The 16408-nt window shown below is 45.2% G+C and overlaps 2 protein-coding genes and 1 pseudogene across 3 annotated transcripts in view; 2 read left to right on the forward strand and 1 right to left on the reverse strand.

Moving 5' to 3' along the window:
• LOC310780703 (ras GTPase-activating-like protein IQGAP3) overlaps positions 1-8092 on the forward strand; it is a 33226-nt gene extending 25134 nt beyond the window's left edge. The window contains exons 31-39 of the mRNA XM_083641214.1: positions 171-303; positions 1343-1445; positions 1791-1911; positions 2418-2505; positions 2805-3017; positions 4759-4922; positions 5337-5462; positions 6815-6923; positions 7481-8092. Of these exons, the coding sequence (XP_083497340.1) occupies positions 171-303; positions 1343-1445; positions 1791-1911; positions 2418-2505; positions 2805-3017; positions 4759-4922; positions 5337-5462; positions 6815-6923; positions 7481-7594 (1171 nt within the window). The 3' untranslated portion in view covers positions 7595-8092. The remainder of the gene's footprint in view (positions 1-170; positions 304-1342; positions 1446-1790; positions 1912-2417; positions 2506-2804; positions 3018-4758; positions 4923-5336; positions 5463-6814; positions 6924-7480) is intronic.
• A 1414-nt stretch (positions 8093-9506) lies between these two features.
• Positions 9507-10445, forward strand: LOC310781705 (vacuolar protein sorting-associated protein VTA1 homolog pseudogene; annotated as a pseudogene). Its single transcript has one exon. The product of its transcript is annotated as a vacuolar protein sorting-associated protein VTA1 homolog pseudogene (transcript).
• Positions 10446-12091: 1646 nt separating this feature from the next.
• LOC310781700 (von Willebrand factor A domain-containing protein 1-like) overlaps positions 12092-16408 on the reverse strand; it is an 18127-nt gene continuing 13810 nt past the window's right edge. Inside the window, exons 5-6 of the mRNA XM_083642302.1 lie at positions 14156-14467; positions 12092-13140 (exon numbers count right to left, since the gene is read on the reverse strand). Coding sequence (XP_083498428.1) covers positions 14166-14467 — 302 coding nt within the window. The 3' untranslated portion in view covers positions 12092-13140; positions 14156-14165. The remainder of the gene's footprint in view (positions 13141-14155; positions 14468-16408) is intronic.

Consider the following 16408-nt stretch of genomic DNA (forward strand, 5'->3'; position numbering starts at 1 on the left):
TGAAAGGTTCAGCTGACCGTTGATCATTCAGTTGGTTGGTTTCAATTCAAGTTTATTGTCATTAACAATATGCAAGAACATGATAACGAAAAAGGAGAGGGGAAAGGCTGACGCTGACCTGGTTTTGTTTGTAATCCTGTCCTGCTTCCGGGTCTGGTCCCGGTCTTTAGACGATACCTGCGGGCGGTCTGCGATGTCCCTGAGCCTCAGGAGCGCTTCGACATGGACGAATACTCCGAGCTGATCATCGTCAACAAACCCGTCATCTACATCTCCGTCAGTGAGCTGCTCAACACGCACCAGGTCTGCACAACCCTTCTGTCCCCTATGGATCTACAGTCCAGGCATTTCAAGCAAAAGTACTATTCGATCTTCACTGGGAACTATTCGACCATTTTTCAAAGGATTCTTTGAACATCATTAAATAGCTATGGCTTGATTATCCCCGAACCGGTCCAGTCCGGGGCTAACCAAGCCATAGCTATTTACTATGAGCAAGCTATGTAGGCGGACGTTAGCATAGAGCTAGCTAGCTAAGCCAACTACCTAGTCCGATTAGTCCAGATAGAGGCAAAAACAAGGGAAAAAATATACTTAAGACAAGATGATACTCTCATAAACTATTAGATTTTTGATGACTATCAGAAAATTAGAGAATCATGACCCATTCCTACTACGGTTCAGCTTCACTACAGACTGACTGACAGACAGACAGACAGCTTTACTTCAGACTGACAATAATAATAATAATACATTTTTATTTGGAGGTGCCTTTCAAGACACCCGTTGTCGCCTTACAATGCATATAAAAACTGTTCTGCAAAAACAGCAAACTCCAGCATGGATAAAACATAGTAAGATGGTATGAGAGGAGGTCAGTTTGAACAGGTAGGTTTTGAGGTGGGATTTTAATGTGGTTATGGTGTCAGACTGTCTGAATGTGTGGGGGTAGTAGTGAATGTGTGGGGGTAGGGACTGGAGTTCCAGAGCCTGGGAGCAGAGCAGCTGAAAGCCCTAGCACCCATGGTACTGAGGCACGAGGTGGGAATTGACAGGAGACCAGCAGAGGAGGAGCGGGGGGAGGGTGTACTCCTGCAGGAGGTCAGAAAGATAGGTGGGGGCTTGGTTGTGCAGGGCTTTGTAAAGTATTAAAAGTTGATCAAACGATTTCGGGAAAATGAAGGCCCTTTAAAAGTACTAGGCGTCTAACCCATCTACGCTCCGCCACATGTCATGGTCATGGAGCTAAATATCATGACTTTATTCACAGAAGTTTGGATGGACAGATGTTTACTGTCGTAGGTGTTGTGGATGAGACGGTTGTTGTTTCTGTCTGTCTCAGCTGCTGTTGGAGCATCAGGAGGTGTTGTGTCCCGATCCGTCCGACCTGCTGAGAGTCCTGCTGCACGAACTGGGCCCGGTCCAGAGTCTGCACGACCTAACGGGTACGTACTGGGACTGCGGCTGGATTCAAATAGGCAAGAAAATATGTCCTAACTGCTTTTCCTTGACCGTGCTGGAAAACGTCATGAGGTCAAGGAAAATGTAAAGGAGAATTCATAAGGACTTATGAAAAGACATGCTAAGAGAATCTCACTGCACTTACACTAGGCTGGGCTACGTACGAATTCAAACAGCTCTTATCATGGCTTCCACTTAGGTACTTCCGGGTCATTTCACTCAGGAACCTTCCTAATTAGAAAAGAGAATTTGAACGCAGCTGCTTGGTACTGAGACTGCTGCTACATGACTCTCTGTGACGTGATGGTTCTCTGTGCTTTGTTCTTTAGGAGATTCAGCAGCAGATCCTGGATCAGACTGCAGTAAGACAGTAGTCTCGTTGACTCTCACCAGCAAGTTCGACATTTTCCAAGACTCTGACGAGCCGGATGCCAGAGGGCTGCTCCTCAGGTAGCTGCCTCACCTGTTAGCTTCACCTGCTAGCTTGTTAGCTTCACATGCTGGCCTGTTAGCATCACCTGCTAGTTTGTTAGTTTCACCTGTTAGCTTCGCATTTTATCTTCACCAGTTAGCTTCGCCTGATAGCTTGTTAGCCTCACCTGTTAAGCTTTACTTATTAGCCTCATTCCACATATTGTTATAATCAGGGTGAAATATAAACAATACAAACACATATTGCATATTATTTACACATCAACTTGTGTGTTAAAATTTCAACAAACACTTTTATAATAATGTCTAGTCTCGGCTCCCAGACATTTGGTGAGTGGGGCCAACAGTGCCACCTACTGTACATTCCCGCAGGGTTTGATGTTTTTACTGAGTGGAACAAAGTGCACCATTAGGTGGCAGGCTTCACCACAAATTGAGGTGGGGTTTAGTTGCTCTTTAAATAGAATACAATGTTGTGTGTGTTTGTGTGTGTGTGTGTGTGTGTGTGTGTGTGTGTTTTGCAGCACCAAACAGCTGATCATTGATGTGATCCGGACTCAGCCAGGTGACACTCTGAGTGAAGTGCTGAGCGAGTCTGCCTCGCACACCCAGGTACACACACACACACACACACTCACTCACTCACTCACTCACTCACTCATATCTGTTCAGACTGAGGTCCAAGGGTTATACCCGGGCTACTTTTGTGTTTGCTCGACTCGGGGGTTGATGTCAGTGTGAATGGCAGCACTTGGGTTGCTAACAACCGGGACGGGCCCAAACAAATCTCTCTGGTTAGGAATGGGGGCACGAGCAGCCAATGTAAATGTAAATGATAAGCTGCCGGTCTAAAAGTGGTATCACATACAAACACAGATACTCAGCTGTTCCACACTGTCCTGTTGAAACAGGAAGTGCAGCATGATTGGCTGATGCAGCGGCGCGCGCGGCAGGACGCTCGCACGCCCGACAAGATGAGGAGGAACGAGTCGCTGGTCGCCGACGGCAACCTGAGCCTGCAGGAGAAGAAGAGGAAGATCGTGAGGAGTCTTCGTCGTCTGGAGGGCCTGAAGGTCCTCACCGCCCCACACACACACGACCAGATCCTGCAGATGATCGCCAAGGTACACACACACACACACACACACACATGCAGATCCTGCAGATGATCCTGTTTATAACTTCAATCAACTTGATTGAACCCAAACAGGGTTTTCCATAAGCTGCCGGCTAATTAGCCATTTATTCAAACATTTCCAGCCGACTACTTTTTGTTTCAATTAAAGTCACCGTCACTTTCAAATCTCTGGAAACAAGCAGCTGCGAACAGCAGAGTTCAGCTCAGCTGAGCTCGCAGCCCCCTCCTTTCTGTGTGAACTCTCCAGGTGACCTCACAGATCACACTCACACACATGTGCCCAATGTTTTGATCGAGCCATCCGTCACCCCTAACCTCAGTCACCTGTCATTCTTAACCTCGTCAAAGTAGGCCAAAAACGGGTCCCAGATATTTGAGAACCTTCCAAGCGAGTTGGTTCCCAGGGACCTGAGTCTCTCCATCTGTATATAACAGAAATCATGTCCAACAGCCACACCTGAAAAGAAGGTGAAGAGGAGGACTTCCATTCCTTCAGAATGAGTCTTTTGGCGACAGTAGTACCCAGTGTCAGAGAATGTTGCGCAGCTGTAGGGAAGTTCAGAGAGGACTCTGAGCAGCCGAAGACGGCGAGTTCTCCCTCTGGCTGTAGGGTTATTTTGTAGGCCTTAGAGTGCCAAGAGTCAAATATTTTGGCCCAGAATCCCGTTAATGAAGAGCAGACAGGCAGGCTAGGCACGGTGGCGTAGTGGTAGCGCTGTAGCCTCACGGCAAGAAGGTCCTGGGTTCGATTCCCGCCTGGGCGCTGAGGGTGTGTCCCCATCCCCATGTCCTCAGTGCCTACTGCCCAGGTGGGCTCGTCAAATTGCCTTTCTGTGTGGAGTTTGCATGTTCTGCCCGTGCTCCCCTGGGGTTTCCTCCAGATAGGAACCCCCCACTAAAAAAAAAGCAAAAAAAAAAAAAGACCGCATTTCCTGAACACGAGGCTCCTCCCACTGTCTCCACCGGGCTGTCTGAGCTGTGGCAGGCTATGCAGGGATTCCCCCCCCCGCTGTTTTATTTACTGCATAAGGTGAATGTTATTGGTTTATTCGCCTGCCGGGAAACAAAAATTCCAACCCGTTTCACTCGGACGTTACACAGGACAGACGTGCGCCCCACCAGCACACAGGCATTTAGAGAGAACAAAATATCGAAACCGCCGATCTCCTCGCTGATGGTCTCATTTTCTGATGTAGGTAAGATGTGAGGAGTCAATATTACATTTAGTCTGTTTCATAACCAGTTAAAAGTTCCTCGTAGCTGCTTTAAGAATTACAACACATTAACAATTCATTACGTGTCCGTAAAAATACTCCAGAAACCTCCGTAAAGATAAACGAGAACAAGACCCAACATGAGACAGTCTGCTTCCTGTTCACACTGACACGAGCATGCCCAGTGTATGGTCATGTGATCTGTGTTTTCAGGCGTGTTCGTATGGACCGCGGTTATTTCTGGACCGCAGCTGAAACACGTGTGTGGACAGACATAATTGTCCTGTTTAGAATGAAAACATGTTAAGCCCCTCCCCTCCATGCTGTGTGATTCTGGGCTGTCGATGAGAAGAAAGATGACCAACGTGAAAGAAACGTGGTGATATCTTTGGTCGTGGCTACAGAAAGGCTTTTCCTTCGTAGTGACTGTGAGAGAGGTTTGTTAGATTAGATGCAGCCTGAGTTAACTGGTTCGGTGACCCCCCCCCCCCCCCCCCCCCCCCCCCCAACCAGGACATCCGTTACCAGCGTCTGCACCGTCAGCGGCGAGGGGTGGAGCTTGTGAAGCTGCGTCAGACACTCAACAGCCTCCACACCAAGAGCAGCTTCCACAGCCAGCAGATCGACTACTACAGACATTACATCACTTCCTGTCTGGATAACCTCACCGCTAACAGGTACACCACACACACACACACACACACAGGGGTCCTGTGAGAACTACAACGATTAAACGATTAGTTGTCAACTATTTTGATAATAAATAAATTAAATATGCCCACACAGTCTGAGAGCAGAGCAGAACAGAGAATAGCTGCTTAGTTAGTTCTCAGTTCAATGATTTCCAAGCATCATTTTATATACTTGGTGACTTCAAATCTACTTAAAATTTGGCTTGGTGGTTAATAACACAGGGTTCTGTGGTGGGACAAACTCAAAACACACATTTATGCTTGGTTACCTGGGACTTAGAAATAAAAATGTAATGAAACATGGTTGAAGAGTTGTATGGCAATTCCTCTGTTATGCGTCATGGCTTTTTGACAGAAAGCCTTCAAGGCTAACTTCTCCCATGTGCCCGTGTCCTACAGTAAGGTGACCAATAAGAAGACAACAGAGAGCAGAGGGAAGAAGAAGCCGCCTACTCTGACCTACAGCGCCGCCCGGCTGCAGGAGAAGGGAGTGTTGCTGGAGATAGAAGACCTGCCCGTCACACAGTGAGCACACACACACATAGTGGCAACAACACGCACACACCAGAGATGGGGACTTGGACTCGAGTCGCACTTAAGTCGCACACACAGTCACTTGAGACTTGACTTTAGACTGACATAACACTGCCATAAACATGACATGACACCTGTCATGACATGAACATGGAGGCTTTATGAATGTTTATGACGGTTGTCATTAAGTGTCATTCGGTAAATGATGCCATTGTTAATGCAAAGTTGACATTGTTTGAGATGGCTTCGTTATGACAACTTGACATTAACCAAGACAACATAACCGGTCAATGTCTTCGTTATGACATATGACGATTATTTGGAAGCATTTACTCTTTACTTTTTTATTTATGTATTTTATTATTGATATATGACGTTATCGTCATTCAGGGCCTGTGTCCACCTAGCGTCTTTTTCCGACGTTAAACGCTGGGAGTGCGCTGGGGAACGCTGATCCCAGCACACAATATACAAGGAAGCAGTCTGAAACTAACGTTAGTTCAGCTTGATAGCTGACAGCTAGCAAGCTAACAACACAGGTAGGCTACGCTCTTAAAAGCAGTAAGCACAACACTCACCAGAAATATTAAGTGTCTAGCCGATCTGCTCCCACAATTGAGCCGTTCTGTCTCTGTTGCGATAGTTTTTCCGTATGATTAGTTACCAGAAAAGGAGCAGCCTACACCAGCGTCTTTCTGAAAAGTTAAAATATTTTCAGCTGGAAGCGCTGGGAGCGCTGGGAGCCGGGCGCACAAAAATGCCGAAAATATACGCTGGGCGCTGCGCACTTTCTCTACACGTCCGTGTGCGCTCGCATACGCTCTCCCCCCATTGGAAAAAACTGAAAAAAGACGCTAGGTGGACACAGGCCCTTATGTCATTAAGTGTAATTACTCTCAAATGAGTTTATAACAGCGTCATTTATTTTCTTTGACCTCAACTACAGGGGTACAATTTGAACTTTTCATTAAGATGTCATGAAGTAATTACATTGTCAAATTAGTTTATAACTGTCGTGAGTGTTTTCCTTGACCTACAGTGCTAATTTGATCCAATGTCAAGTTGTCATAACGAAGACATTGACAGGTTATGTTGTCTTGGTTAATGTCAAGTTGTCATAACAAAGACATCTTAAACAACTTTGCATTAACAATGACGTAATTTACAGAATGACACTTAATGACAACAGTCATAAAGCCTCCTGGTTATGACCGTGTCATGTCAGTCTTATGCACACCCCTTCAAATAAAGTGTTACCAAAAGGTCTTATATTCTGACCAATACGGTAATAAAGAAATAAACAATAATATAATGCAATAGTGAACTGAACTGAAATGTTGCAGGTTTAAGAACGTGGTGTTTGACATCGTTCCCGGAGTGGAGAGAGGCAGTTTCCAGGTGAAAACTCGCTTCCTGGGCGTCGACATGGAGGAGTTCCCCCTCAAATACCAGGTACAGTTATACAGGAGGAGGAGCCAGAATAACAGCTGAGCACCAAGTCATCCTGTCACTTTCTGTGTGAGTCACTTCATATGTAAATAAGGGTCAAAGGTCAGCACACCTGTATTGACCTGTGTGATGTGAGGCTCCATCTGGGCCCTTCTTGAACTAACTTCTTTCCCTCAAAAAGAAGAAATCTAAACTAACCTAAACTAAACTTGTACCACTATTCCTTACAGAAGTTGTAGTTGTCATAGACTGTGTTGCATAGTTGATTGCTCTATTGCTGACAAAAATGTGTTATTGTAAGTCACTTTGGATAAAAGCGTCTGCCAAATGACGTAATGTAATGTAATGTAATGTAATGATGTGAAAGTTTCATAGTACAATTATCTTGTGCAAAGAAAATAATTAGACAAACTTTAAAGACTGTAAGGAGAGTTGTAAACAACACATACAAATCCAAATAACTTTGTGTGTGTGTGTGTGTGTGTGTGTGTGTGTGTGTGTGTGTGTGTGTGTGTGTGTGTGTGTGTGTGTGTGTGTGTGTGTGTGTGTGTGTGTGTTAGGACCTGCTCCAGCTGCAGTATGAAGGTGTGGCCGTGATGAAGATGTTCGACAAAGCGAAGATCAATGTCAACCTGCTCATCTTCCTCCTCAACAAGAAGTTCTTCAAGAAGTGACCAGAGTGACGCCTCTTCCCTCACTCCTATCTCACTACATTATACAGAGTGAACCGTCTTCCCCACATTCCTGTCTCTGTTTATATCTCACTACATTATACAGAGTAAATCATCTTCCCTCTCCCCTATCTTTGTTTATATCTCACCACATTATACAGACTGAACCATCTTCCCACACTTCTATCTTTGTTTATATCTCACTACATTATACAGAGTAAATCATCTTCTCACACTCCTATCTTTGTTTATATCTCACTACATTATAGAGAGTGAACCATCTTCCCACACTTCTATCTTTGTTTATATCTCACTACATTATACAGAGTGAACCATCTTCCCACACTCCTATCTTTGTTTATATCTCACTACATTATACAGAGTGAACCATCTTCTCACACTCCTATCTTTGTTTATATCTCACTACATTATACAGAGTGAACCATCTTCTCACACTCCTATCTTTGTTTATATCTCACTACATTATACAGAATGAACCATCTTCCCACACTCCTATCTCTGCTTATATATCTCACGATATTATTATACAGAGCAGTGGAAGCTCGATATTATTATACAGAGCAGTGGAAGCTCGTCCAGAGGCAGAGGAGGTTGCTCCTCTACTTTTGAGAAGCAAGAGTAAGATTTTTATATCTAATATATTTTTAATAAAATATAAATCAAAATATGTTTTCTCTTTTCTTTGGAAAAAAGTCCTATATTATTGCCACTGCTGTCCAAGTTAACTCATTGAGTGCCAATGACGACAATCGTCGTCAATTCGATTAGTGACGTAGAGTGCCAATGACGACGATTGTCGTCAATTGCGTTTTTTGACGGTGGGACGTGGATCAAAGCATATTACATCTCCTATAAAAATATGGGAGCTATTGAAGGTGTATAACCTATTTTACAGACCCATTAGGTGGCGACAGTGCTCTCCAGATTACAGAAAGGTCAGGAAAACAGCAGGAAAAAGCCCTGTGATGAAAGAGAAACCGCTCATGCTGCAGCCAGAGCCATATAGATGGCTCTGGCTGCAGCTGACGTTGGCTGCGAACAGCAGTCAATCCGCGCCCACAACTGAGCCCCTCTGCCTCTGTCTGTCTGTCTGCATAGTTTCTCCACACGATTAGCCGCCAGAAAGGCAGCACCCGACGCCGAAGGGCCAAACCATTCTCAGCAGTCCGGTTTGGCTTTTCCGTGTCGCGCTGGGAGCCGGCGCACAAAAACGGAGCGCTCCGAAAATAGACTGGGTGCGTGAGGCTGTGTGTTAGTGTGGGGAGGAGTTTGCAGCTGAGGGGGGGAGAGGGGGGTGGGGCACGCGGGGCACCACACAACTACACCACGTCACTACATCAGAAAATATTAGCTTCAGACTCAGTGAATGTGCTTGAAATGCTTCATTTCACAAAAGGCGGAATATCTCAGCTTCTAATTTGAAACGTGTCTTTTTGCTCAAAACAACCTATCTTCTCCGGCTCATAACTAAAGAACGGAAAATGGTATCAATAAACTTTTTTTTGCAGATGATAGAAGAGAGTCTCATCGTTCTTTGTGCATGTTCGGTGTTTACATAGTAGTATCACACAATATTCTGTGGGCCTCGAGAAATCACTGAAAACGCTCTGAAACTCTGGCACTGGGAGCGTCCGTTCTCCAAAAGTGGCTGGCACTCAATGAGTTAAGCCTTGTAGGTCGATTTTTGCGCTCCATGGGCCAAATGTGTAATGCTGTGTGTATATTTAGGTGTAGGAATCTGATGACATCACTGATGAGGTCATAAATCACCGATGGAGAGCTTGGGTAATGGCATTGTGACGTGATCACTGATGACATCACAATTGAGGTCATAGACATTGTGACATCACTGACATCCCACCTCAAATTTGATTCGTGTTCTCAAGGCTTTTTGATGAACATGACCCTGCCGGCTCAGCTCAAATCCATCCAACAGCACCTGCGGACTGCACAGGAGCATGAGAAACAGCACCCTGTGGTGGCTTACTATTGTCGTTTGTACGCTATGCAGGCGGGCATGAAGTTGGACAGTAAAACACCGCAGTGCCGGAAGTTCCTGAACAAGCTCATGGAACACCTGGAGTCGATGAAGAAGGAGCTGAGTGACAACGAGTCGGTCAGTCAGGAGGTGGTTGGTAACGCCCACATGGAAAACTATGCCTTAAAGATCTTCCTCTACGCCGACAACGAGGACCGAGCGGGACGCTTCCACAAGAACATGATCAAGTCTTTCTACACCGCCAGTCTGCTGCTGGATGTCCTGTCTGTGTTCGGGGAGATGTCAGAGGAGAACATCCAACATAGGAAGTATGCCCGCTGGAAGGCCATCTACATCCACAACTGTCTGAAGAATGGGGAGACACCTCAGCCCGGGCCCATGGCCATGGAGGGGAGAGAAGTTGAGGAGGATGAAGCTGAAGGTTTCTCGCTGATGGGTGCCAGTTCCTTTAGGGGCAGACCACCTCCCCAGTTCCCACAAGACCAGGGCCAGGACTTGGGTCCGGGTCCGGCCCTGGGGACCTGGGGGTTCCCCGCCGTGACAGGCTCGGCCCCCACCGTCAACTACAACAGCATCCACATCCCACCGGGGGCGCACACTCCAGCCGAGCTGCCTCCGCCCGCAAGAGGAGCAGCTAAAGCAGTGCCTACACCCAGATCACTGCCCACTGTCAACGCCAACCTGGAGGGCGATGCGCAGCTGACTCCGGAGGACTTCACGCGTGCTCAGAAGTACTGCAAGTACGCGGGCAGCGCCCTGCAGTACGAGGACGTCGCCACCGCCATCCAGAACCTCCAGAAAGCCCTGAAACTCCTCACCACCGGTAAAGAATGAAGCCTTTGTCCTCCTCTATCCCTCCATCCCTGCTTCTTTCCATCCATTCGTTACACTTCTCGTTATACTACTTTCCCGTTACACCCCACTAAATTGGGGTGTATTAACAATTGTTAATCCTTTCTCATAAAAATTCAGACTTTGCAGGTGCGTACGTGTAAATATAGGCCTAATCACTTCGCCAGTAAGCGCAGCTAGCACTTCAAACTAGCACTTGTTTCTACAGCCTATGAATGAATCCATAAATTGATTCGGTTGGTTGATGAAGAGTACACCTGGCTCAAAGTGATGACGAGACGCAATCTTTTAAACGGCTTCTGTTTTCAATAACGCCGTTGTAAGTGCCAACGCATTCTCAATATGCAATGTTCTTTAGATAACAAGTTTGTCTCACAAATAACATTAGCCCCACAACATTAACCTGACACTAATAGAAATTATTTAACGGACCGATGTTACCGTACATTGATTTTTCAACCGATAAAGGCCAATAAATGAAATGTCCGCCAGCAATAGACAGTGTGCCCTTGTGAGATTTAATGTTACATTTCTCTGTATTTTGACAGTTTTACTGTTTCTGTGCTCAACGTTGGTGGTCCACGAGCTTCAGGCAGAGCAATCTAGTCAGAGAGTGATGCCAGCGGAGGTCCAAAATGCATGACATGCCAGGCCTGAGAGCACGGTCAAAAGCAACAGTGAAACGGTGAACAGACAGTGAAGCACTATATAATATAAACTAGAAAAAAGAAAAGGGACATATTATATTACAATGTGGTGCTACCAGCCGTGTGAGGTGCTTATGTGCTTCTAAGAGATGTGCATGGGATCCCATGCGAGGGGTCCATGAGAAATCAGCTGGGCGAGTCTAGTACTACTAATAAAAATGATAATATCAATAATAAAATCAGTATTTTAGTTTTATTATTATTAGTATTATTAATCAGACTAATTATTGTTCAATAAGTATAAGAATGGAAATATTAGAATATGAGTAGAATTACAGAACATTATTACTCATTGTATGTTTAGTAATGTAATGATGTACACTACATTTATGTTAATGTAATGTACATTTTTATGTTCAAGTCGCAAGCCAAGTCGCTTGCGACCTTTGGTGATAGCCTGGGTAAACCCAGCCCCCACGTGACCTGCTCTCAGACCTCTGGTTCTCAGTCACTAGTGACCTAGTGACTGAGAGCAGGTCACGTGGGGGCTGGGTTTACCCAGGCTACTTTGGTGACTCCATAGATTCTGTACCACTCTCTACTCTCTGCCAATGTACATTTAGGCTATTATATAGCGCTTCACTGTTTCACTCTTGCTGTTGACTGCTCAAAGACACTCTACAAATGGGACAAACAACTTTAATAATTAAGGAGAGAAAAATATTAAAATACATGAGAGAGAAAAAAGATTATAGGTCAAAAGCAACAGTGAAAAGGCAGCCCCCCAGCAGAATCCACCCATGGTGCGCCGCTGCTCAATGCATATAGAGGAAACACTGCTATTGAACCCTGGGAACATTGATATGCTCCTGGCTGGATTGCAGCTTTAACTTGAATTTGTGTAACAAGATCGTGCATAAAATAGCAAAATGGAGCATAAGAGTCTGACTCAGTGATGTTAGGTCTTAAGGTCTTACTAATTAGGCAAACTGCAGTACAACCAATTTGTTATAATGGTCTTTATTGTAAATTCATGGTAAATTTCAATAGTGGTTTACAATCTTAAAATACATTTGCTCTGGGAGAATATCAACAGAGATCAGCTATGTGCTTGGGAGGACAGTTTCCACAGGGGGGCAGCAAAGACCTGTTTAAAAACAGACTCAGTGTTGTGATGAAAACAGCACGTCTGTAAAAAATGTAACATGTTAATCCTTTAACTTGTCCATTAATTAGTATATACAGTATGAATTATGGATCTATATCTAGAGAACATTGCAAGACAACTTCAGTTACAAACATCTGCATCAAATCTAACATCTCTCCTGTAGTTTGGAGGAGTGCGTTTGGTCTGTTTGTAATTTGTCAAAAGTTCAAAGCAATCCTGACTTGAAGAGCCTGTTATTAGGGTCTGTGTGTTCATTTGCCCCATTGTACAGTAAGTAGCACAGTAGCACGCCATCCTGCCTGCATACACAAGTATGGCACCAAGCATGTGTCACAAAAGAGAAGCCACAAGTATTCAAAGTTATATTATTGGTTATAAATGTAGATCAGATGTTTTTTTTGCTTGTTAGTGGGTTTGAAAACAAAATGCTGAATCAGGCATGAGAACCACATTGGTGCAAAGCAACATTCCCAGCATGCTCTACTTTGCTTCTGCAAAGCAGACCTAAGAACTCGCTTGCTTGATCTGAAGCCTGTTTCTTAAACAAACTAAAACATTGACAACTTGATTATGTGTCAAACATATGAGACAATGTCAATGGGAAAAGCTAATCATCCTCTCAGTCTCCATGTTGCAGGTTGTAGTAGCAATCGGCATTTGGCCATTTTGTCCCAGACCACTCATAAGTGTCTATGGCTTCCACATGAGTGCTCCGTAAGCCAAAGCACACATCTCCTCTGGATGAGATCCATAGAGGGGAGCATGAAAAAGAATTTTGGATGAACGTCTGCATTCTTCTCTTCTTCATCCCATGTTTGGTAAGGTGCACCTTCAGTTCAGTGGTGCTATGATACTAATGCATCTAGAGGACAGGGGGAGAAAACAGCTGTTGAGTAAATCACATTTATTACATGATGTCACACACAGGCATGGCAATATCCTACAACCCCTCAAAAAAAGTTTGGAAATGTGTGTTTGGTTGATCTTATCTCTATCGTTGCTCTATCCACACCATTGTATCTTATCTCATTGGAAAGCCTGTTCATTTCTCTTTACAACGAGGCCCCATTTGCATGGATCATGCGTTTGTGGGATGAGCAGCACAGCTGATTATGTGGGTCGGTCCCAAGTGAAATTTGCCATATTTCCCTGCCAATGTCAAACGGTGTATTCTCCTGTTGGTATTGACTCTATTGTTGCCCTGGTACCATCTCCAAACTCAAGGCCAACTTCCGTGAAACCGATGATGTCAAAGTGGGCGTCCCAAAAAAGACAACACCCCATAAATAATAAAGATAAACCGTAGGCTGTCTGCCGGATCATCAGCCTTAGTGGCCGTTCACACCATACGCCGAAGCAACGCTCAACCTACGCTGAACCCACAAGTTTCATTTAGGCGTCCTTGTTAACAGGCGAGGCCGTTCACCCACACGTGTCACGCTGAAGCACGTCACACGTCACACGTCTTGCTCAAAGCGATCGTTCAGGATTCAGTCCTATTTTCCAAGCGTGACGCGTGAAGCTTGAAGCTGCCATGCATGAAGTGAATGGAGGGGGCCGGTGGAGCAGCTCCGGAGGAAAGGAGAGTGTCTGGTATGAACGGTTGTGAGCGTGAGTCAAGCATCAGTTCTGCCTATGGTGTGAACAAAGGCTTACAGCACTGAGGAACTGTAGGCTGTCTTGCAGAGATTTGGAGGCAAGGTTTATGTTATGGCAGTGTCAAATGTGTTTCTACTTGTAAATTGGATCAGAATTCAAAGAGTTGCCCCCGGTGGCAGAAAACCACGTTTGACTACTTTTGCATGAAATCCACTCGTCTACAACACAGAAATGTCACAGTCTGAAGTGACGTGACCACATGTCCTGTCACCACCGACCTGAGTGGAACTATGCCGTGCAGCACAGTCCGTCTCCCCGCGCTGTCTGGTAGACGGGCGACACACACACTCTGGTGGAAGGGGGCAGGTGTGTGAGGCGAGTTGACAGCGAGTCAGGGGGCAAGTAGAGGGAGGAGCGCTGGCTGGAGAGAGAGCCATCTTGGCCCCCCTGTCCCTCCCAGGAGCCATGTTGGCCCCCCTGTCCCTCCCAGGTGAGCCAGTAGCCCCTCAGACCGGCCAAGGCACCCTTCCAATCAACCTGGACTGAGTCACCAACTGTCGTCAGCTGGAGGTCTGCCAAGGCCGGCGTCTCTGGAAATCGAGGAACAAGTTGGGAAGGTTTATGAACAAGAGGGGAAACATGGATTCTGAAGGAAAACAGAGTTGCTTTAATAAGACTCACTGGCTTAGTGGAGTAAAGCATAAAGAATATAATAGTGTGATTGTGGTCCTCACTCCTCCCTTCCAAAAAACGCTACCGGAGCATCAAATCACACACCACCCTTCTCAGTAACCGCTTTTTCCCTCAGGCAGTCAGGCTGCTGAACAGTTGACTCACACACACTGCAACGCACTGTCACTTTGTTGTGCACCATTATTGTATTGTACTGTATTGTGGTTTGTGTTATGTCTACACGCACTGTGTACAGACATGTCTGTATTCACGTGTAGCCTACATAGATATGTAGGTCTACACCATTGATAGTACATATATATCTGGATAAAGTCAGCGTGACGTCACCCATTGGGTTTTGATAGCAGAAAATGAGGCTTGAATCTCCCGCTTCCTGCTCATCGTTGATTGGTTGAATGGATTAACTTTACACGGAAGTACGGGGAGAGAGGGCTGTTAAAAACTAGTAGAAGAAGAAGGAGGAGGAGGGGGCGGCTGCCCCTAGCGGCTGCCGGGGGAGTTTCCGAATTTGTCTCACAGGCTTGAACGACTGCCATCTTGTTGTTCGCTTCTGTTTGCTAGCTTGCTCGCTGGCTGGCTGGTTGCAGTGGTGAAATGGTCCAGGACAACAAATATAATAACTTTTAGTCCGAAGGTATGGGCGAGTAGGAGTCCAGCCAGCCGACCACCGTCTTGTCCGGGGCCTGGCCAAGAGACCATGGTGTGGTGTGATCCTGGTGCATTGTGCCTGAGTAGCTGGTGTGAGTCTCCAGCCTGCTAGCTGCTGCTAAGCCTCCACAAGGTAAACTGCTATTATACTTATCTCTGGGCAAACTCTAAAATTGATAACTGAGGTGGATTTGGTCGCGCACTTGGTGCTCTGCTATGTTGGACTCGTTGGACTGTTTGAGTGATGCTCATGTTTGTAAGCTAACGCTAGCTCGATTAGCATCGTGTGCTAACGTGTGAGCACCGTTATAGCCTACTTTAACTGAAATGTGGTGGCGTTATGTTATAGTAATTAATATAACACGGTGTCGTTTGTTTCTTCAAGGGATGGCCGTCGGAGTACCATGGTGGAGCAGGAACAGCACAACAGAACAGAGGCACATTGTCAAATTATTTGTGAAAATGAATGCTACGTTTTGATTCCCATGTGCATATTACTGTGAGAATATTGCTGATCATCAGTTGTTCAACCTAAGATATTGCAATAACATAAGCTAAATGCTGACAGATTTGAGACTTTTGATAGATTTACTTTGAGCCATTTGGTATGTATCTGCCAGTGTGTTTTTGTCAATAAACATTGCCAACAAAGAACCTTGTTGTGTAGGCTATGTGCTAAAGTAAATCATGTACCCGAATGTACCCCAAATCTCATAGAACGAGCCCATTATAGTTGTCTGGTCAGAGCAGGCAGCTTGTTAATAAGATGTGATATAAAGATATTTGATGTCGAGTGAACCAGCTTCGACCAAATGACCAGGAAGAATGAAGATGGAGAACCAACCGACTGCTTCAAATCAACGAATGATTTATATTTATTGAAATATGGTTATCTGTAACAATTCGACATAAACAAAGGCTACACCATGCAACATATATTTTGATATCATTCAAACTTAAAGAATGGTTAATTTTCCACCATGGTAGGCTGTACTGCTGTGAAATGGTTACCTATATTTGTATCAAGTGTTGCTTGGTAGATTATATATGCCTAATTTACCAGTAGACATATTCGTGCAAGACCTTAGGCTATGTTGAGTTATATCGATCTGATAAAGTATGTTTTAAAATAAGGATAACAAATTGCTGAGCTTGGCGGATGCCTCAAGACAAGTATGTATCATTTTTAA

Source organism: Poromitra crassiceps (genome assembly GCF_964638095.1).
Source record: "Poromitra crassiceps genome assembly, chromosome: 8".
Taxonomy (NCBI): domain Eukaryota; kingdom Metazoa; phylum Chordata; class Actinopteri; order Beryciformes; family Melamphaidae; genus Poromitra; species Poromitra crassiceps.